Source organism: Macaca thibetana, chromosome X (assembly GCF_024542745.1).
Source record: "Macaca thibetana thibetana isolate TM-01 chromosome X, ASM2454274v1, whole genome shotgun sequence".
Lineage (NCBI taxonomy): Eukaryota > Metazoa > Chordata > Mammalia > Primates > Cercopithecidae > Macaca > Macaca thibetana.
The window spans coordinates 21,836,706-21,859,363 of record NC_065598.1 but is presented as its reverse complement, the minus strand read 5'-3'; the positions used below and the strand labels follow the sequence as shown (position 1 = coordinate 21,859,363).

Sequence of the window (22,658 nt, the reverse complement as noted above, 5' to 3'; positions counted from 1 at the left end):
CGAACAAAATGGTATGGACAAAATCAGTAAGGCCATTATGAGAGGAAAGTGGAAACTTGCTCCTTTTCATGGCAAACTTCATTATGGTTTAATCTGGTTTACTGTAGTTGATTTTTTTTCAATCAATGGTGACATAAAGCTTTAAAAAAAAAAAACTAGTAAGGTGAAGAGAGTGAGGAAAATTTGGCATATGGGTAGGAAAACAACCTTCCTTCACCAGCATACCCTGCCACTTTTGGAGGAAATAAGGAATGCCTTACCCTCCATCATAGTCACGGAAAAGTTCCTTCCATTTTATACCAGATTACCAAGGAGACAAGGAACCAGTACTTACGGATCTGGTTGGTGGATGCACTGTAGAAGGCATTGACGGTCGTTGGATTTGTAAACCACCTGTAGAAAAAGAAACAAATGCCAGAGAGTAATCATCATTATACAGGCAGGAGGGAAGCAAAGACAAACACAGCATGGCTGGGTTTATTAGCAGATAACCACGGAACAATGGGGATGTTGGACATGAGGGGAAATTATTCCCTCAGTTTAGGGTGACTGTACTGCTCAATGAACAATCTCATCCTGAATTGAACACGGCTCAATGAGAATATATTAACAAGCACAGTTATTTATTGTTACTAACTTAACAGAATAAAAAAGTCAGCATACCAGTGCTTTTGAAAAAGTTTTTTTTTTTTTTATTATACTTTAAGTTCTAGGGTACATGTGCATAATGTGCAGGTTTGTTACATATGTATACTTGTGCCATGTTGGTGTGCTGCACCCATCAACTCATCAGCACCCATCAATTCATCATTTACATCAGGTATAACTCCCAATGCAATCCTTCCCCCTCCCCCCGCCATGATAGGCCCTGGTGTGTGATGTTCCCCTTCCCCAGTCCAAGTGATCTCATTGTTCAGTTCCCACCTATGAGTGAGAACATGCGGTGTTTGGTTTTCTGTTCTTGCAATAGTTTGCTGAGAATGATGGTTTCCAGCTGCATCCATGTCCCTACAAAGGACACAAACTCATCCTTTTTTATGGCTGCATAGTATTCCATGGTGTATTTGTGCCACATTTTCTTAATCCAGTCTGTCACTGATGGAAAAAGTTTTAATGAGAAATTCTAGAATCTAAAGGGCGCTCCCTGAAATGGAAACACAGCAAGTATATATTTGCCAGACCCTATTCAATGGGTTGAATGGACAACTGTGTTTCTATGCTGCATCACCTCTGGCCTGTCCTTTAAAAAGTTCTGGATTGGTGACAGCACAGAGGTTCATTTAAAGAAAGATGAATAAAGTCCAACTACGCTACCCAGAGGGTCTGCCTGCTCCAGTGGAAAGTGTACTGCCTCTATCACTAACTAGCTGAATTGTGTGGGAAGAGTCACCTACCTTCCTGGGCTTTAGTTTTAGCTATAAAATTAAGGCATTGCATTAGGACATCTTAAGGATCCCTTCTATCTAAGAGGAGTCTACACCCAAATCTTAAATGCACAATAGGTTACTTGTATCAGCAGCCAGCAAATTTTTTTCTGTAAAGGGTGAGATCATAAATATTTTAGGCTTTACAGGCAAAGAGGCAAAATCAAGGATATTATGTAGGTACTTAAGAGCAAATTGTCCACAAATTTTATTGATGAAATTCAAAAAATAATAATAGTAATCAAGTACAATTATTTCTTTTTTTTTCTTTCTTTCAGAGACAGGGTTTCGGCATGTTGGCCAGGCTGGTCTCAAATTCCGGACCTCAAGTGATCCGCCCACTTCAGCCTCCCAAAGTGCTGGAATTATAGGCGTGAGCCACCATGCCCAGCTGAGTACAATTATTTCTACTACAGGCCTATCAATGAAAATAATGGAATTGTTTTGGGGTGAGATAACATTTTGCTTAATTGGGGTTCTAAGTTATGCTTATCCAATTTGCAGGTTCCTCAAAAAACTAAAAATGGAGCTACTATATGATCCAGCAGCCCCACTGCTGGGTACATACCCAAAGAAAGAAAATAACTGATGAGATATCTGCACTCCCATGTTTGTTGCAGCACCGTTTGCAATAGCTAAGATTTGGAAGCAACCTAAGTGTCCACCAACAGGTGAATGGATAAAGAAAATATGGTACATATACACAATGGAGTACTATTCAGCCAGAAAAAAGAATGAGAGCCTGTCATTTGCAACACATGGATGGAACTGGAGATCATTATGTTAAGTGAAATAAGCCAGGCACAGAAAGACAAACATTGCATGTTCTCACGTATTTGTGGGATCTAAAAACCAAAACAATTGAAATCATGGAGATAGAGAGTAGAAGCATGGTTACCAGAGGCTGGGAAGGGCGGTAGGGGAATCGGGGAGAAGTGGGGATGGGTAATGGGTACAAAAAATATATAGTTAGAAAGAATGAATAAGATCTAGTATTTGATAGCACAACAGGGTGACTATAGTCAATAATAACTGTACATTTTAAAATAACAAAAATAATATAAGTGGATGTTTGTAACACAAAGGATAAATGCTTGAGGGGATAGATACTCCCATTTTCCATGATGTGATTATGCATTGCAGGCCTGTATCAAAATATCTCATGTACCCCATAAATATTTACAACTACTACCTACCACCAAAAATTATTTTAATTAAAAAACAAAAACAAAAACAAAAAACCAAATGAAGTTAGGGCTTCCCCATCATCAAACCAACTGCAAACATTTATCTCTAAAAATTATTCTTAGCTCACGGGCCATACAAAAACAGGCAGCAGGTGAGATTTAGCCCACAGGCATAGTGGCCAACCCCTGACTTAGATGGTAAGTTTCAGTGACTGCTTGTTATGATTAAAACCAAGCAATTCATCTTAAGCTAAATTACTAAAAATAAACTCATAAGCCCAGCAGTGGTATGCAAATATAGTTCCAGCTACTTGGGAGGCTGAGGCAGGAGGACTGCCTGAGCCCAGAAGTTCGAGTCTAAAAAAATAAAAAAGGAAAGAAAGAAAAAAATATGTGTATAAATCTCTTTCTAGAACAATTGTTTTACTCATTTATCTCTAATAAAATAATTATGTCAGACTAACAAATTAATTTATGTCAGGTTAATATGAAACTAATGTGAAATCCAATTGTTGACACTAGTTGATAAACTCATACCTTCTCCCCAACTATAAAGAAGTCTAAGAATATGTCATTCTGTTTTCATTGTCCTTATTATTAGCTAACATTCACTGAGCACTTACTATGTCCTAAGCACCTTCTATTCATCAGTTTTTCCCCACGGCAACATAGGAATTATTAGCCCATTTCACAGATGAGGATAATGAGACTTAGGAGCATTATGTACTTGTACAAGGCCTGGTCTGTCTGACTTCAAATCAGTTCTCCTAAGCATGATATTATACTGTAGACATTACTGGAAATCAAGAAAGAGTGCCTCCTCTCTTTTAAAAACCGAAACCTAGACATATTTCCATAAAATGCATATTCTTTTCCTTCAAATTTAGGGTATTTCAATGAAGCCCTAGTGTTTAACATAAACTTGCTGGTTGGCCTACTTTCCTGAGGAAACAGTAAACGGGAAAGCACCTCTATTGACCTAACTTGGCTACCTGTAGTAGGTAAAGTTATGGCCAAGTCCTAATCCCTGGATCCTGTGAACATGTTACATCACATAGTAAGAAGGACTTTACAGGTGTAATTAAGCTTAAGGACCGTAAAATAGAAAGATTATCCTGGATTATTCAGGTAGGCTAAATCCAATCACAAGCCCTTAAAGCAGACAACCTTGTTTGGCTGGAATCAGAGAGATGCAACAGAGGAGGAAGTCGGAGGAGCCACTGCAGAGCAGGAAGGCAGGGACAGTCCGGGGTGAGAAGGATTTGACACTCTGCTGGCTCTAAGATGTAGGGGCAATGTATGAGGACTGGATAAAGCCTTCTGAGAACAAAGAGTAGCTTCCAGGCAATAGCCAGCAAGGAAGTAAAGACCTTACCCCTACAACCAGAAAGAACTGGATTCTGCCAACAACCTGAATCCCCTTGGAAGGGGATGCTTCCCAGAGCCTCCCCATAAAAGCCCAGCCGGCTGACACTCTTAATTTCAGCCTTATGAAATCCAAAGCAAAGAAACAACCAAGCTACCCCAGACTTCTGACCTAGAGAACTGTGAGATAATAAATCTGCGTTGTTTTAAGCTGTTAAGGTTTTAGGAGTTTGTTACAGTAGCAATAGGAAACTAATACACTATCCTAAGAACCCAACATTTCTAAGTCAAAAGGGGAAAATCCAGGTGGGTGCCTTGGCTTCTAAATAGCACTGGACTGAATCATAATATATACAAAAGATAATGTGTATTCCTAGAGCTTGTCCCTTCTCTTTTTGTTCTTCCCAACTCCCCTCTCTTTAAAATAACAAACTTTAAAACATTCAGGTAAGGGCTATGCAGGGAAAAGGTTCCTAACGGCTGGTAGACAAAGGTAGACAAAGCAAACCAAACCACCAATCTCTGAAACGAGAACTTAATGGGGCTTCTGAAGCTTCAACAAGAATAACGAAAACATCTTATTTCAGACACACGATCTTACCATTCCTGAGCTCCCAGGGCTCTTATTGACTCTAGGGCACATTTGGAGCCTTGATAATACCCAGAGCTGATATTAAGCAGCTGCACCAGTAGATCCTACCAGTTGTTGATGCTGTTATTTCTCCTATTTGTTCAGGGCCCATGCCAAACCAGCTGTTAAGCATTTTGTATATCTCCCGTATTACATCCAAGTTTATTATATATTTAGTTTTACTATTCTCTAATGTAAGGCTACATGTGCTAGTTTTAATATGTGTTTGTGAACTTTTTTACACTCCTCCCATGAAGAGATGGAATCCAAATTCCTCTCCCCTTGATTATGGGTTAGCCTTAGTGACTCACTTCTAAAGAATAATATGCAGCAGAAATGACAGTGCGACTTCCAAGGCTAGGTAATTAAAGGTGATACAACCTCCCCCTGATGCATATAAGCACACCCTCCCTTCCTCCCTCTTTCTCAGAAAAGCTGCTCTTTGAAGTTTCTATATCAATCAACATGCTGTAAGGAAACCCAACATACATGAAGAGGCCATATGTAGATGTTCTAGTCAACAGTCAGCATCAACCATTAGCCATGTGAGAGAGGTAGCCTTCCATATGACGCCAGCCCCAGCCACTATTTGACTGGAACTACATGAAAGACCACAAATGGCCAGGTGCAGTGGCTCATACCCGTAATCCCAGTGCTTTGGGAGGCTGAGATGGGCAGATCACCTGAAGTCAGGAGTTTGAAACCAGCCTGGCCAACATGGTGAAATGCTGTCTGTACTAAAACTACAAAAATTAGCTGAGCTTGGTGGCGGGCACCTGTAATCTCAGCTACTCAGGAGGCTGAGGCAGGAGAATCACTTGAACCTGGGAGACGGAGGTTGCAGTGAGCTGAGATCACGCCAATGTACTCCAGCCTGGGTGACACAGCGAGACTCTGTGAAAAACAAACAAACAAAAAACAAAAACAAACAAACAAAACCCCACCAGCAAGAACCATGCAGCTGAGCCTAGTGATCCCCAGAACCATGAGAGAGAAAAATAATTACTGCTGTTTCAATACTCTAAATTTGGGGGAGGTTTGTCACACAGCAATAGATAAATGGAGTGCTGAAAAGTTGGCTATCCACAGACTAAGTCCAACCCAATGGGCTGAATCTTCCCAGAAAACTGTTTTGCTTGCCGAACACAATGGCTTAACAAACGATTGAATTGGAATTTATTTAAGTGGTGTGTGTAGTTACTAGTTTTCCACAGTCCCCACCACTCCCTGTTGTTTACACCCATGTAGGTCAACCATTTGTTAACTGGCTGGCCTCTGAAGGCATCTGAGTTTGCACAGCTTATCTCCCAACAAGATTTTAAGTTGCTTATGGGCTTTGACTGCTGGTTGGCCTACTTTCCTGAGGAAACAGTAAACGGGAAAGCACCTCTATTGACCTAACTTGGCTACCTGTAGTAGGTAAAATTATGGCCAAGTCCTAATCCCTGGATCCTATGAACATGTTACATCACATAGTAAGAAGGACTTTACAGGTGTAATTAAGCTTAAGGACTGTAAAATAGAGAGATTATCCTGGATTATTCAAGTAGGCTAAATCCAAGCACAAGCCCTTAAAGCAGACAACCTTGTTTGGCTGGAATCAGAGAGATGCAACAGAGGAGGAAGTCGGAGGAGCCACTGCAGAGCAGGAAGGCAGGGATAGTCCGGGGTGAGAAGGTTTTGACACTCTGCTGGCTCTAAGATGTAGGGGCAAAGTATGAGGACTGGATAAAGCCTTCTGAGAACAAAGAGTAGCTTCCAATTGGACAACACATTGCTGTCCAAATGGTATGTGCTGAACAGAAGATCACAAATCCATTAAAATGAATTTATTGCTATGTATACATCCACTTGAATAAACACAGAATATCATTCAAGTACTTTAAATTCTTCTTACTATGTCTTTAGGGTACTTCTGCAGTCTGTGTTTGAGAAAGGATTTGGTGGATAAGGTAGGGAGAGGTCTCATAGAAATTTCAAATGCCAAAATAATGGAGACGAAATTATACTGGAGAATGAGATACATAAAAGGAATATAATACCAAAATACAAGAATCTGAAGAAAAAGACATTGGTACCCCTATTTCTTTGGACCATATAAAATAGATATACATCAGGCTAAAGTTTTACGTTTTTCTTATCAACTCTTACAGGTAGTCTAGGGAATATGGAATGGAAAAGCCATAGTGTATTTATTGCTTTCTTATTAATATCCTGCAGATTATATCACTCCCATTCCATGCTATAGATAATGCTTTTCCAAACAAAAGTTCTGGGCAGGAACATAATTTATAAAGACATTTAATATATCTTTACATTTTTTTCAAAAGATAGAGAATTCAGACATGTTTGGTCACAGTAGAATGAGAGTGAGTTAATAGTGAGACTGACTTAAAATAATTTCTGTCAAAGAAGGTGATCCTGAGGGAAAGAAATTACTTTCAACTCAAGCCGAGCAGTAAGTAAATCCTCTATTTTTAAGCAAGCTGATGAAGTGACAATTCTGTGAACCAACCCCTAAATATGTACCTTCAGGGATGGCCACCCAATTAATTTCATTCTTGCTGACATTTCCCATTGCCTTAGAAACTTCTTAATGCACATTAGTGCAGCTAAAATGGATTCCATGAGAGTGAAAGATAAAGGGTCTTTATCTCTTACACCCACAAAGAAGCAAAATGTTATTTCAGGGCTTTGTGAAAATATAATCGTGATGTGCTGTTCAAAGTAAACTAGTGTAGTAGAGCTACTCCAGAATCATCCCCACTCGATTAACTCATGAAGTTTCAGAACTAAAAGATGTCAATTCAAGCCAATGAGTATCATGAGGCTAAAATTCTCTACAATGCCTGAAAAGGAACAGCCAGATGTTTCCTTTAAAAAAAGAAAAGGAATTTACTCATATCCCTTTACTATGCAAAGAAGACCTTAAATTTCTAAATGCTATTTCCCTGAAATAGACATATAGACTGAGGAAACAAGAATTGTAAGCATTGCACTGATTTTCATTTCTGGAGAACTTTTCCCAAAAGTTAACCAATTTAATACCCTTGTGAAAGAGCTATTTGTTTTTCAGTGACAGAAAAGAAAACCACACAAATCTCAGTTTGCCTAAGTGACAAAGCAGTATATTTCTAAGGCATGAATAAAATATTAGAAATAGTTAAGACCATTAGAATCTGACAGTTCATCAGTATCCCAGGATGATGTTAAAGATAACACATTTAGGAGTTTTTCAATTACTAATCCAGGCCTTTCTACACACCTAAATGAATAATGACATTTTGAAATCAAAGAATTAGACTGGCTGTATTGCCAATATGCAGGAGCCCCTGAAAATTCACCAAAAAATTGGTGAAACGCTTCCATTTTCCACAGATTTTTTTTAAAAAAAGAGTTGGAACTGATCTGAAGCAAATATTAAAGGGCAAGATTATACAGATCTGTGACTACCGTATTACATGTAGATGGTCATAGGGATACTGGAAATCATTTGCCGAAGTCATCAGATTTGAGTATTGGATTTAAGAAGTCTAAATCTAAAACTATTGAATAATTTAGATTGGGAATGAAACAGGATAGGTGGACTGAGAAATAATGTGATGACAGGAAAGAACCAAAGACAGTGGAGCAAATGGCTTTAAACCATTATCTATCATTTTTCAAAGCAGTTCTAAAGCCTTCTGCTTTTTTCCTTTGTGCTTTTGACTGGAGTCAGGGATAGGCAGGGGAGAGATTCAGCTTTAGGCCTACCTCTTAAAGTCAGTAACCGCCAGTGAATTCTTCAGGTGCACATTATAGGAAGGTTTGAAAGACAGAGATCAGGGATGGCCGGATGGAAACATAAGAGGGAGAAGTGGTAATCATCACTTAAGCCAAGGGAAAGCACGGGGGCTCAGAGTTTCTAGAAGCCAGGACAGAACAGGGACTTAAAAGGGAGAGTGGCAAGAGACTAGGGAGCATAAAAAGAGCCAGTCAAAGATCGAGAAATCAGAATATTAGCCAAGGTTAAAAAGTGGACCATGAAAAAAAATTGTAACCCATGGAAGCCAGGCTTGCAGTTATAATGGCATGAGAAGGTTGACAAATCATTTCTACAAAAACCAAGTATAAAACTGGACAACACTGTCAACAAACAGCCATTTTAGGAATCTGGGAATTGATCAAGGGGGAGCAATAAATTAAGCAAAATTTAATATTTAAAAACTGGTAGAGCTTGGCATTAACTAGAGCAGGCACTATGGCCTTTTTGCCTGAGACTACTCCTGTCCCTCCTAGCTCACTGAGACCTTAGATTTGTCAGAAAAAGGCTGGCTGGGAAATCAGCAGCTTTGCTGCCCCAGTGGGTAGACTCAACTGGGGGTGGGAGTGAAAAGCCACAGCTTTGTCAGATAAAATTGGCCAACATAGAGGATGAAGTAGAGCAAGAAGTTTGAAGAGAAACCTCCAGCAAGTGTCCTCCCTGCAGGAACACCAAACTGAACAACTAGCCACACAAACACACGCACGCACGTGCACGCACACACACACACACACACATACACACACACACGGCATCTTCGTAAGAACCAAAATCCAGGTGAACAATCACAATACCTGGTTTTAACATCACATCAAGGAAAGAGGCACTGAAGAGGGTAGGAAAGCCAGTCCTGAACTGCCTACACCACCCTTCCCTTATTCCCCGGCAGCAGCAACATGGGCACAGAGAGAAAAATCTGTGTGCTTGGGGGAAGGAGAGCACAGTGATTGTGGGACTTTGCACTGGAACTCAGTGCTGTCCTATCACAGTGGGAAGAAACACAGGGCATATGATCACGTAAATTGATGCTAAAGAAGCATTTAATAAAATTCAACATCGTTTCAGGATAAAAACCCTGAAAAAACTGGGTATGGAAGGAATATACCTCAACACAGTAATAGCCATATATGACAGAGCCACAGCTAGTATCACACTGAATGGGGAAAAACTGAAAGCCTTTCCTCTAAGATCTAGACAAGACAAGGAGGCCCACTTTTACCACTGCTATTCAACATAGTACTAGAAGTCCTAGCCAGAGTAATCAGACAACAGAAGGAAATAAGGGGCATCCAAATTAGAAAGAAAGAAGTTGGCCGGGCACAGTGGCTCACGCCTGTAATCCCAACACTTTGGGAGGCCGAGGTGGGTGGATCATGAGGTCAGGAGATCGAGACCATCCTGGCTAACATGGTGAAACCCCGTCTCTACTAAAAAAAAAAAAAAAAAAAAAATACAAAAAATTAGCTGGGCGTGGTGGCAGGCGCCTGTAGTCCCAGCTACTGGGGAGGCTGAGGCAGGAGAATGGCGTGAACCTGGGAGGCGGAGCTTGCAGTGATCAGAGACCGTGCGCCACTGCACTCCAGTCTGGGTGACAGAGCAAGACTCTGTCTCAAAAAAAAAAAAAGAAGAAAAGAAAAGAAAGAAAGAAGTCAAATTACCCCTGTTTGTAGACAATATGATCTTATATTTGGAAAAATCTAAAGACTCCACCAAAAAACTATTAAAATGATAAACAAATTGAGTAAAGTTGCAGGATACAAAATCAACATACAAATATCAGTAGCATTTCTATATTCTAAGAGAAAGCAATCTGTAAAAGAAGTCAAGAAAATAATCTCATTTACAATAGCTGCAAATGAAATAAAATACCTAGGAATAAACTTAGCCAAAGAAGTGAAAGGTCTCTACAATGAAAACTATAAACACGTTGATGCAAGAAATTGAAGAGGACACAGAAAAGTAAAGCTATTCCATGTTAATGGATTAGAAGAATCAATACTGTGAAAATGCCCATAGTACCAAAAGCAATCTACAGATTCACTGTAATCCCCATCAAAGTATCAATGACGTTCTTCACAGAAATAGAAAAAAAAAATCCTAAAATTTATATGGAACCACAAAAGATCCAGAATAGCCAATGTTATCCTAAGCAAAAACAACAAAACTGGAGGAATCACATTACTTGACTTCAAATTATACTACAGAGCTATAGTAATCAAAATAGCATGATATTGGCATAAAAACAGACACATAGACACAAAGATCTGAATAGACATTTCTCAAATGAAGACATACAAAAGGCAAACAGGTATATGAAAAGGTGCACAACATCAATGATTATCAGATAAATGCAAATCAAAAATTACAATGAGATATCATCTTACTCCAGTGAAAATGACTTTTATTCAAAAGACAGGAAAAAACAAATTCTGGTGAGGCTGTTGAGAAAAGAGAACCCTCAATACTCTGTTAGAGGGAATGTAAATTAGTACAACCACTATGGAGAACAGTTTGGAGGTTCCTCAAACAACTAAAAATAGGGCTACCTTACAGTCCAGCAATCCCACTACTGGGTATATACCTAAAAGAAAGAAAATCAGTATATCAAAGAGACATCTGCTCTTCCATGTTTATTGTAGAACTGTTTACAATAGCCAAGATTTAGAAGCAACCTGTGTGTTCATCAACAGACAAATGGATAAAGAAAATGTGGTACATATATAAAATAGAGTACTATTAAGCCACAAAAAAGAATGAAATCTTGTCATTTACAACAACATGGATGAAACTAGAGAATATTAAGTGAAATAAACCAGCCCCAGACAAACTTCACATGTTCTCACTTATTTGTGGGAACTAAAAATTAAAACAATTGAACTCATGGAGACAGAGAGTAGAATGAGGCTGAGAAGGGTACTGGGTCGAGGTAAGTGGGGATGGTTAATGGGTACAAAAATATAGTTAGATAGAATGAATAAGATCTAGTATTTGATTGCATAACAGGGTGACTACAGTCAACAATTTATTATAGATTTAAAAATAACAATAAGTGTATAATTGGACTGTTTGTAACATAAAGAAAGGATAAATGCTTGAGGCTATGGATACCCCATTTGCCCTGATGTGGTTATTACACACTCTATGCCTGTATTGAAATATCTTATGTACCTCATAAATCTGTACACCTACTAGGTACCCACAATTTTTTTTTTTAATTTTTGAATGACCAACTTAGTAAAAAACCAATGAGGAAAACCCAGTCAGAAATTTAAAAGAGAGATCCTGTAACTGACATAGTAATAGAAGAGCTGAATAAGTACTCCATACATCCCTGGCTGACTGGGAAACTAGGCACATGTGTAGGGAAGACCAGTGAGGGCCTGGTGGAAGGTGAAATTGAAGGTGGACTGAGAACTGGCTGTAATTTTGAAGGTGCTCCCAACCCACACACAGAGCAACTGGCAGAGGGTAGAAACCCTGTAGACTCAAGGTGTTTGAGCACAAGCTCTGACCTAATCACTGAGCACTGAGCTACGTAGACACAGGGACAACCATTAGGAAGTGAGGCTAAAACCTACAAATAAGAGTTAAAAAACTGAGCAGAGACATCGACAGCTGCATACTACAGAGAAGATCTATTCTGCAGTATGTTAGGACAGTTACTTTTTTTTGTTTGCTTTTAAAAACTCCAGAAAAATAAATCAGAATCCAGAGTTGCTACAACATACTATCTAAACTGTCATTAGCAACAACAACAAAATGTTATGCAAAGGAAAAACTGTTTAAAAAAAAAAAAAAAGCAATCAATAGAAACTAACTCCAGTTAGTTTGAGCCCAGATATTAGATTTAGCAAAGACTTGAAAGTGGCTATTATAGATGACTTTAAAGAATTAAAATAAATTTTATTCAAAGAATAAATAGAAAAATATGATGACAATGACTTAACAAAGAATTACAACAGAAAAATAGAAACTATAAAAAACAAATGGAAATTCTGGAGTTGTCAGCCATAACAAGGAATGAAATAATGGCATTCACAGCAACCTGGATGGAATTGGAGACCATTATCTTATGTAACTCAGGAATGGAAAACCAAACATTATATGTTCTCACTCCTAAGAGGGAGCTAAGCTATGAGGACACAGAGGAGTAAGAATGATACAATGGACTTTGGAGACCTGGGGAAAGGAGTGGGAGGGGGATGAGGAATAAAATACTACACACTAATATAGTGTACATGTAGACTGCTCAAGTGATGGGTGCACTGAAATCTCAGAAATCGCCACTAAAGAACTTATTCATGTAACCAACTACCACCTGTTCCCCCATGTAGGGAGACCCCCTGAAACTACTGCTATGGAATAAAAGATGAAATGCTCCTGATTATTGTAAATATAAAATTGCATGCAGGATTGTGTAAAGACAATGGCAGGTTGGACTGCCAGAATGAGCCAACAGTACGTGATGTGCTTCCCCCTGCAGAGAGCCTGTGAATGGATATGTAGTCAGGGAGGTTTCACATCACCAAGATTCCTATCCCAGAAAAGCAGATGTTCATAGCTCTGGGAATGGAATGTGACCCTCGTGGAGAGCCTATAAATGGATGCATGGGGGGCGCCTGTCCACATGGATAAGACAGGGCTATAAATGCCCTCATCTTGCTGCGGCTCTTCTAGGCCTCTTTAGGGTTAAGACATACTCCCTTCTGAGAAATTCTGGTCTAACCGGTTGTCTAACTTCACATCCTGTCTCTATGAATTGTTTGTAACCAGCCTTTGCTGTAACTGTTCCTGCTGATTAATATCTTGCTAATCATAGGTTATGGAAAGACTGTGTTTCTGTTTTAAGGCTCTGTTAGAAATTCCTGATGCACACACTATATTGTAAATTCTTACCTCTGTATACTGTACTTCTGCATACAGATGTTACGTTAAAGAATTACTTCATCCCCATGTGACCATCTCACCTCATAATCAAATGACCCTAAATCCCTCACCAACCTACCCCCGCCCTCACTAAACTTAATAATAAATGCTGGCATATCCAGTGCATTGTTGGCACCGCGGGACCAGAAGGCAGTGATCCCCCTGGACCCAGCTTTCACTATCTTGTGTGTGTCTATTATTTCTCGACCTGCTGATCCCGCCTGGAAAGAGAGAGCCCCGTTGCATTGTGGGCTGCTGGCCAGATCCCGCAATACCCCCAAAACCTATTGAAATAAAAACTAAGTTTAAAAATAATAATACAATTAAATTAAAAAAGAAATTCTGGAGTTGAAAACAGATCAATAGACATCATCCAATCTGGAGAAGAGAGAGAAAAAAAGCATTGGAGAAGTGGGCCTTAGCACAACAGAATCCAGTCCCAGGAATCAAAAGCAGCAGCAGACAGAACAAAATGTGATCCAAACCTAAGCTGAAGAATTTCTCAGTTGTAAGCCTTTTATTTTCCTGTAAAATGGGGATAACAGTATCTATACCATGCCAAATTCCTATGAGGATAAAATGAATTAAAAATTGTAAAGCACTTTCTGGTACGATGTAAACAAATAATAATTGTTAGCTGCTACCATCATCATTGTCATCATCACTGACATTTTGCTAAGGGAAGAAATCATAGCTGGTGGGCCCTGGGCCTAAAAGTACCTAAGGAAACCCTCCTATCTGTAGGAAAAACTCCTATAGGCAGCTGAGAGGAAGGCAAATAAACCATAACTGCTATTAGATAAAAACAATATAGCTATCAGTTCTTTGATAGGCATTACCTCAACAAATATTTTCTAGTTGCTTCTATACATTTACTTTGTCGTTTCTAATCATAGGGTTTTTTTAAAGTATTTATTCTTTAAGATCTTTGAAAGTTACTACATGAATGTAAAAATCCAGAGAAATTTTTCCCTCTCTATATATTCATAACTAGATCTAGAAATAACTTTAATGTTTGCATCCTAATAAGCCTTCTCTTGATACGTGTTGATGCTAGAAATGGGGGACCTGTAATTAGACTTAAGATCTGAATCACATAATATGAAAAATAAGAGTTGGCAAAACATGACACAGATTTTGCTAAAACAAGTTAACTGGCAAGCCAGCTACTCTGACTTGAGGGGAATTACAAAGTTTAATCTAAAGAGACTCCGCTTCTCACCAATGTATTTATCTATTTAACTTTTTTTTAATACTCACTCTGTTTTTGGAACGGCTTTTCTTAGCCAGAAGAAATCAGACTGTGCTAAATACTTGCGAGTTTGTAGGACGTTGCCAAAGTAGTCGGATTCTGAAAACTTGATCTGAATAAAACAAACCACAACATCATTGTTCTAAGTAAAGATAAAAGATGGCTCTAAAAACATTCTTCAGCATAGGAAGGAGCAACTAGCAGAGAAGCTGCAGCAGTCACAGCCTCTCTCCGCTGTCATCAGTTAACCCAGAATTCACAAAGCCATGACATTTAGTCTCAGTGATTTTCTTTTAACGTAAAAACTTCAAAAATCAATACAGTCATTTCTGGATCACAGTAAAAACATAAGAGAAGCTGCAGTCATTTTCAATGCATTCCATTTACATTCTAATTGAAAAATCTACTTTAACCTTTACAAAACATATTATCTTTGGTGTGAAATTTCTTGGCTCACAAGTCCTTGATCTTTTTTAAAATGTGTACTTTATTTATTTGTCACATAAGTTTTTTTTAGTAACATGCAGTTTAGTTGGCTGAAAACTCATTTAGCTTACAGACAATGATTTAGTCAAATAATTGGTAGTTGTTCATAAAGGAAAAAAATAAATGTGATTCAGGGACCTATTTTCTACCATAAGCACAATGAAGTCACCAGAATAATTATTAACAGAATGTATCTGTTAACACTCAAAAAGTCTCTGGTCACTAAATATTAATGAAATTACAGAGGCAAATCATAGATTATAGCTTGCATGGGAACACCGGAAGTTGGTACCAGCTCACAACAATGTTGTCTATTAAGACAGGGAAACAGATATAATTGATTTTTTCGTTCCTTTTCTTGTTTTGGAAGGAGAATGGCAGACAGTTTCCATTCTATAGGCACTCCATCTACAAAACTAGCAATACCTAACCTAGCTATTTATTGTAAATAAGATCTGTGGAGCTGTTAATGCAGTAGTTTGTAGTGACCTCCGGTGCTTTGGTTTTTAAATATATTACTATGGAAATTAAGAAAAATGCACATTTGAATAAGGAAATAACCAAAGGTAACCAAATTCTTATTAACTGTAATTTTTATAACTTTAATAGTCTTTTAAAAGCAAAAAGTAAAATATGCATGTATATGAAACCCACAGGCATTACATTATAGATATGAATGTATATATGCAATTTGATGGTAATAGGCTTGACAGTCACCTATTTGTGGACCAATGTCTGGCTCACATTTAGCTCCTCCCTAACACAGAGTGGGTACTCATGTCTGTGGAGAAGTTTTTGTTAACGAGTCATCTTAACAATCTTTCCAGGAGACCAAGCCAAAATATAAAGGAAGGAGTAGAATAACCGAAGGCACATGGACAAAGGCAGAAATAAAAGTATTGATTCCTGGCATCGTCTGTGTTCTGCTTGGCCAACAAATTATAAAGCTATGACTTTAAATTGTACCTCAAACTGCTTGCACGGAGAAGAGGGGCTGATAACAAATTGTGGTATATTCACATAATGAAAGGCAATACAACAGTTTAAATGATTGTTCTGTATGCATGAACATGAAATAATCTTAAAAATTATGCAGAGTGAATAAGGTAAGTTATATCTATGAGGAAATTTAAAATGTTTAAACATGAAAAACAACACTGTATGCTGTTTATGGACATATGCCTATGTAGCAAAAGCATAAAGAAAGGCATGGGAACAACAATAATAAGACTGAACTCAAGGTAGTGTTTATATGCAGAGATGGAGGTAGACACAGAGGAAGGAGATTAGATCAAGGAAGATTACAGACAGAATTTCAAACGCATCTCTTTCATTCATTTAAAATGTATGTGTGTGTGTACAAAGCTAATATGGCAGTATGTTTAATATGTGCTAAAATAGATGTGTTCAAATTATTTTACTCATGTTCCGACATTTGAAATGTTTCAAAATAAAAAGAAATCATATATATAAATATATATATATATATATTTTTTTTTTTTTTTGGAGACAGAGTCTCACTCTGTCACCCTTGGACACCTAGAGTGCAGAGATGAAATCTCAGCTCACTGAAACCTCCACCTCCACCTCCCAGGTTCATTCGAGTCTTGTGCCTCAGCCTCCTGAGTAGCTGGTATTACAGACATGCACCACCATGCCCAGCTAATTTTTATATTTTTAGTACAGATGGGGTCTTGCCATGTTAGCCAGGCTGGCCTTGAATTCCTGGACTCAAGTGATCCGCCCGCCTTGGCCTCCCAAAGTGCTGGGATTACAGGTGTGGGCCACCACGCTGGCCAAAATCTTATAATTGATTGTATTTTAAGATAAAGGTTTATTTTAGCCTGAGAAGAAACAGAGTGAGCACCTTGTTATAGAAAGCAACCTTACTAGCAATCCTAAGACATTCCCAGATCATATGGTGAAAAGATGTGTCCACTGTTCAACCCTTTGCCTTTTTCAGCTTTTGTTTCCAAGATAGCTCTACCAAAACCTTCAGAATATGATTGTAACTGATAGAAAATTCAGGTATGTTCTCAGCTTCAGAACACATTCTGGGAAATTCTCTCAGAGGAATTTCCTTCAAAAATACTGACTTTTTAAAAATAATATCAGTGGGGTCAGTTTTTGCTTTTAGAAAGCTTGCTAATTGTGATACTTTCATTACTGTTCCATCTGAAAAACAAAATCCCTTGACATTCAGGTTGGTCTACAGACATTAAACAGAAAGCCATCTCAAAACTTTCTAAAGGGCCAGGCGCAGTGACTCATACCTATAATCCCAACACTTTGGGAGGCTGAGGCTGGCGGATCACTTGAGGTCAGGAGTTCGAGGCCAGCCTGGCCAACATGGTGAAACCCCACCCCTACTAAAAATATGAAAATTCACCAGGTGTGGTGGCACATGCCTGTAATCCCAGCTACTCGGGAGACTGAGGCAGAAGAATCACTTGAACCCGGGAGGCGGAGGTTGCAGTGAGCCGAGATCTTGCCACTGCACTCCAGCCTGGGCGATAAAGCGAGACTCTGTCTTAAAAAAAAAAAAAAAAATTGTAAAGAAGAAAAGGGTCCCAAGTCTAAAAATACTTTAGATAAGTAAGGACCTACCAGAACCCTGAAAATAATTGGGGGAAACAAAACTCAGAGGTAATTAATTACAATTTGCCATAGCTTATCTATGTTTAGAAAGATAATTTAAAAATTGTTTTCATTATTAAGTTGAGAGTATTAGCCTGGTTTAATTATCTATTCCATTTATTTAATGGAAATCACAAGTAATAGAGGACAGGTCTTACTTCTTTTCCTTGAGACAGGTTAAGTGTTTGGGGGTAGGCAGGGGCCAGTCACTGTTATTCACATATGATAGATGGGAAACAGGGCTAAGGAGATTATGGAATTTGGCAAAGCTACACTGTCCAAGTCATTTGGCTCTGACTCCAATGTTATTTTCATTGGTCTTAATAAGTAAACCAATGATTCAAGGACAAACTAAGATTGAGGATGGGAGTAGAAGCAGTGATTAAATAAATCATGACACAACTTACTTGAAATGCTATACAACTGTTAAAATAATGGTAACAAAGGCTATAAAGACAGTAACAAAACAATATGTTAACTGTAAAGGCTGGTATACCAAATTATATATAAACATCAATTACAGCTGTACAGAAATAGAGAAAAACAAATTAATAAACTGTAACAGAAGTATATATATATATATATTTTATTATTATACTTTAAGTTCTAGGGTACACGTGCACAACGTGCAGGTTTGTTACATATGTATATTTGTGCCATGTTGGTGTGCTGCACCCATCAACTCGTCAGCACCCATCAACTCGTCATTTACATCAGGTATAACTCCCAATGCAATCCCTCCCCCTTCCCCCCTCCCCATGATAGGCCCCGGTGTGTGATGTTCCCCTTCCCGAGTCCAAGTGATCTCATTGTTCAGTTCCCACCTATGAGTGAGAACATGCGGTGTTTGGTTTTCTGTTCTTGTGATAGTTTGCTAAGAATGATGGTTTCCAGCTGCATCCATGTCCCTACAAAGGACACAAACTCATCCTTTTTTATGGCTGCATAGTATTCCATGGTGTATATGTATATATATTATGTAGCAATATTATGAGTGTGTTTTCTCTATTTCCCAAATTTTCTGCCAAAACCTTCAGAATGTGATTGTAACTGATAGAAAATTCAGATATGTTATTGGGCTCAGAATACTTTCTGGGAAATTTTCTCAGAGGAATTTCCTTCAAAAATATTAACTTTTAAAAAATATTATCAGTGGGATCAGTTTTTACTTTTAGAAGACTTGCTAATTGCAATAATATTTTGATAATTTTAAATATTTCAAAAGGCCCTTGGATGAGAAAAAGAATTGAAGCCCAGCAACTATTAGGAAAGTTCTGTTTGTTGTAGAAGTAGAAACAAGAATGAATTCACATGAATATTTTAAAGCCGCTTGTAATCTCCAAAATGAAAAAATTAAATTCGGCAAGAGACAATACTTGGCTCAAAAGCCTCTTGTCCTTTCAGTTACTGGAAAAAGTCTAGGTCAAGTTGATCACTTTCAATCAATTCCATCTCTTGACTTTTCGATTGCATGACCTTTGGGGAATTAATTGGGACTCTTGTGTCATTTCCTAGGAATAGCTGTCCTGATCATAAAATTCAGTAGAGCCTACATTTCTCTTCTTGAATATCCTATCCCAGATCCACAGACTAAATGGAAGAATAAAGTTATTACCACCACCACCACCCCAAAGATGGGGAACCTGTAAGCGCATAACAAGGAAACATGTTCAGCTTCTCTGTAGGATAAGTACATGTTTATAAGACAGTACATAGGAATGCAAATGATCTGTAGTATAGCCCTCGGCCTACATGTAAGAACAGGCAGATGAAAAATACTGAAGCACTAATTGTGGTACTTTCCTTACTGTGCCAGTAGGATGTGTAAATTCTAGGACACCTTTCATTTAATTTAAATCCATTTAAAGATACTCAGAGATATATCCAAATATCTATTAGAAAGATTTTGTGTTAGGCAACCAAAGAATTTTCTGAATACTTAATGGAATTTGTATTTCATATCTACATGTTCCCTTATTCAAACAACAAATCAATATGCAAGATGGGTGTGTTTAGATGGCTTTGCCCAAAAGTAATGTGTGTCTGTACATGTAGACATACTTATTATGTTGGTGCAAAAGTAAGTGCAGTTTTTGGCATTAAAAATAATGACTTTGGCCTCTGAAACATTTCTCATTTCCAATTCTCCTAAGTAAATGGAGGCCAGCCATGATTCTGACTTTAGTCCTTACTGCAATGCAATTCTCCATTGGCTTTCACAAGAATGAGTAATGTCCTTAATTGTGCTGGTTATTTACCTATAGTTTTTCAGCTACGTGCTGCCTACCCTTTCACTCTGTTCCGTAATGCTGGGGACTGGAAATCTGAAAACTGTTTCCCAAGCTCCTTTGCCAATTACCTTCCTGCAAATAGGAGGCGCTAGAGGAAATCAGTGGGTTGCAGGAGAGAAAAGGGTGCTGTGTTGCCGCCTCTCACTCTCTCTCCCCATCTACTCCCTCCCTTTTCTTTTTCTGACAGTGACTCTGGAAGAATCTTCAGTTCCTCCTGCAAAGCTCAGCTCTGGAGTGGCAGTTCTCCTCTACTCTGCTAAGTGACGGGACCATCACCTCCTCCCTTCTGTGACCCTAGACACAGGAGTAGCAGCTGCTTTCTAAAGTTACTAATCTGTGGTTTATCTCATTTTTCCCTCTTCTTGCCTTCCAACATATTTCATGTATTAAACTCACTGTTTAAAATACCTAGTGTGCTTTTTGCTTTCCTCGCTAATATTGAAATATTTCCAAAATTGGTAGAAACTCACTGCTTGAATCTATTTCTATTAAGAATCAACGAAATGGAATACTTTATTAGGCTGATTTGAAAATGGGCCGATGCCTACCTATTTAGGCTAATAGGCTTTCCTGCATGTTGATGGGGATTCAAATAAAGGGCATTTTATTTCTTCTTGTTCTTTTCCAAAACTACAGGATTGTTATTCAGAAACGCTTTGCTGAGTACCTCAGTTTACCTTGTCATCCTTAAAGAAAAAAATTTGATTCTTTTGCATATTTACCTCTTAATTCTATCTCATTTGCTTTTATTTCCACATGAGCCCAACTTCCATTTTCAGCATTTTTCCTTGACCTTCATCTGATCCATCAGGTAATTTCGCTCCTCTTTCCTTTTGCATTTGTGCCTGATGAATCATATCTCCACCTGTCTCCAATGCAGCATGCTGTTTTTCATTTGTAACAGCCTCTATGCTCAGAGCTCGTATTACCAGAAATTTCTCACAGGAGTCCTTATCCACATGTTTCTTAAAACTGAAAACAGTCTCATTGTGTACCAGGAATACTTCAGTCTATTTGCTATTGCCCTCAGTGACAATACTGCAATGTCATCCTTTACCTTTTAGGGTGGGTTTTATTCATTTCATCTATCAGTGATATGATCTGGCTCTGTGAGAGTCACGGGAGTAGCACAGCTGCTACTCCTGTGTCTAGTGTCACAAAACGGAGGAGGTGATGGTACCATCACTTAGAAGAGTAGAGGAGAACTGCCACTCCAGAGCTGAGCTTTGGAGGAGGGACTGAAGCCATTGTCAGAAAAAGAAAAGGGCAGGGATTGAGGGGGAGAGAAAGTGAGAGAGCCCAAATCTCTGTAATCCCCATATGTCAAGGAAGGGAGATGAATGAATCATGGGGGCAGTTTCCCCCATGCTGTTCTCATGATAGCGAGTTCTCACAAGTTCTGACGGTTTTTAAAGTGGCAGTTTTTTCCTGAACTCTCATTCTTCCCTCCTGCCGCCTTGTGAAGAAGGTGCCTGTTTCCCCTTCACTTTCTGCCATGATTGTAGGTTTCCTGAGGCCTCCCCAGCCATGTGGAACTGTGAGTCAATTAAACCTCTTTCCTCTGTAAATTATCCAGTCTCAGGTATTTCTTTATAGCAATGTGAAAATGGACTAAAACCATCGGTTTCTGAATACAAATGTCTTTTTACTTCGTGTACCTGGAATTTTTTTCACTGTCAGGTTTTTAAACTGTTAAAACTCTTGGGTGTAATTGTGTCTGTTTTGGCAATGAGTCAGATGAAAGCCATTTCTTCAAAGAAGTGATTAAAAATCTTGGTGTGTAACCGCTTCAGTTCAGGCCCCAGAGAAACAAAGAAGCATAGCCAACATGGCATCCTGTTTGGCATCTGGTTTCTTTTCACAAAAGATATTGCATTCAATGGGTCCTTAAATTTGGGGCTCTCAGCTTAGCAACAGAATGCCAACAAAACTTGATCAACTAAATATTGTGAGTAAGCCTTAAGTGCTACCTTATTCGATTAAAGCTTGAGACTGCTCCATCTGTATACCCTTTTAAATCAATTTGAGGGACCTGGACAGTGTATGAGTTAATTCATGAGGACTTTGTTTCAAACCAAAATGTCCACTACCACAAGTGTGAATTGAGGATGTCATAGCTAACACTTACATTGTGCTGATTGTATGCTCGGGTTCATTCTAAACACTTTAAATATGTTAACTTATTTGATCCTCCCAGAAATGCTATATGGGAGGGATATCACCTTCATTCTTCAGATGAAGAAAGGCACAGAGAGGATACATAACCTACCCTAGGTAACACGGTAGTACATGGTAGACTGGGGGTTTTACTCCAGGCACTTTGACTCCAGGGTCCCTATTTATAACCTCTACACCAAACTGTCTCTCAAACCTTCTCATCCACATCCTGACTCAGAATATGTACCAATTGTATGGAGTTACCCAGGTTCTCCTGCTAAGGTACTTTGTGCCCTGGTGATATTCTTCTTATAGCAACAGCAGGTTAACCTGTGGTTTATCTATTTTCCCTTTTCTTGCCTTCCAACCTATTTCCCGTATTAAATTCCCTGTTTAAAATACCCAGTGTGCTTTTTGCTTTCCTGTAAATTCACGCTGCAGTCTATTTCTATTAAGGATCAATGAAATGGAATATTTTATAAGGCTGATTTGAAAATGGA

At 38.6% G+C, this 22,658-nt stretch overlaps 1 protein-coding gene and 1 long non-coding RNA gene across 2 annotated transcripts in view; one reads left to right on the top strand and one right to left on the bottom strand.

The window, feature by feature from the left end:
- The window catches only part of LOC126946735 (uncharacterized), a 57,180-nt gene extending 55,311 nt beyond the window's left edge, over window positions 1-1,869 (top strand). Inside the window, exon 4 of the long non-coding RNA XR_007722745.1 lies at window positions 1,703-1,869. This is a non-coding gene — a long non-coding RNA (uncharacterized LOC126946735). The remainder of the gene's footprint in view (window positions 1-1,702) is intronic.
- The window catches only part of PHEX (phosphate regulating endopeptidase X-linked), a 221,706-nt gene that overhangs the window by 55,735 nt on the left and 143,313 nt on the right, over window positions 1-22,658 (bottom strand). The window contains exons 14-15 of the mRNA XM_050777361.1: window positions 14,596-14,699; window positions 335-393 (exon numbers count right to left, since the gene is read on the bottom strand). Of these exons, the coding sequence (XP_050633318.1) occupies window positions 335-393; window positions 14,596-14,699 (163 nt within the window). The remainder of the gene's footprint in view (window positions 1-334; window positions 394-14,595; window positions 14,700-22,658) is intronic.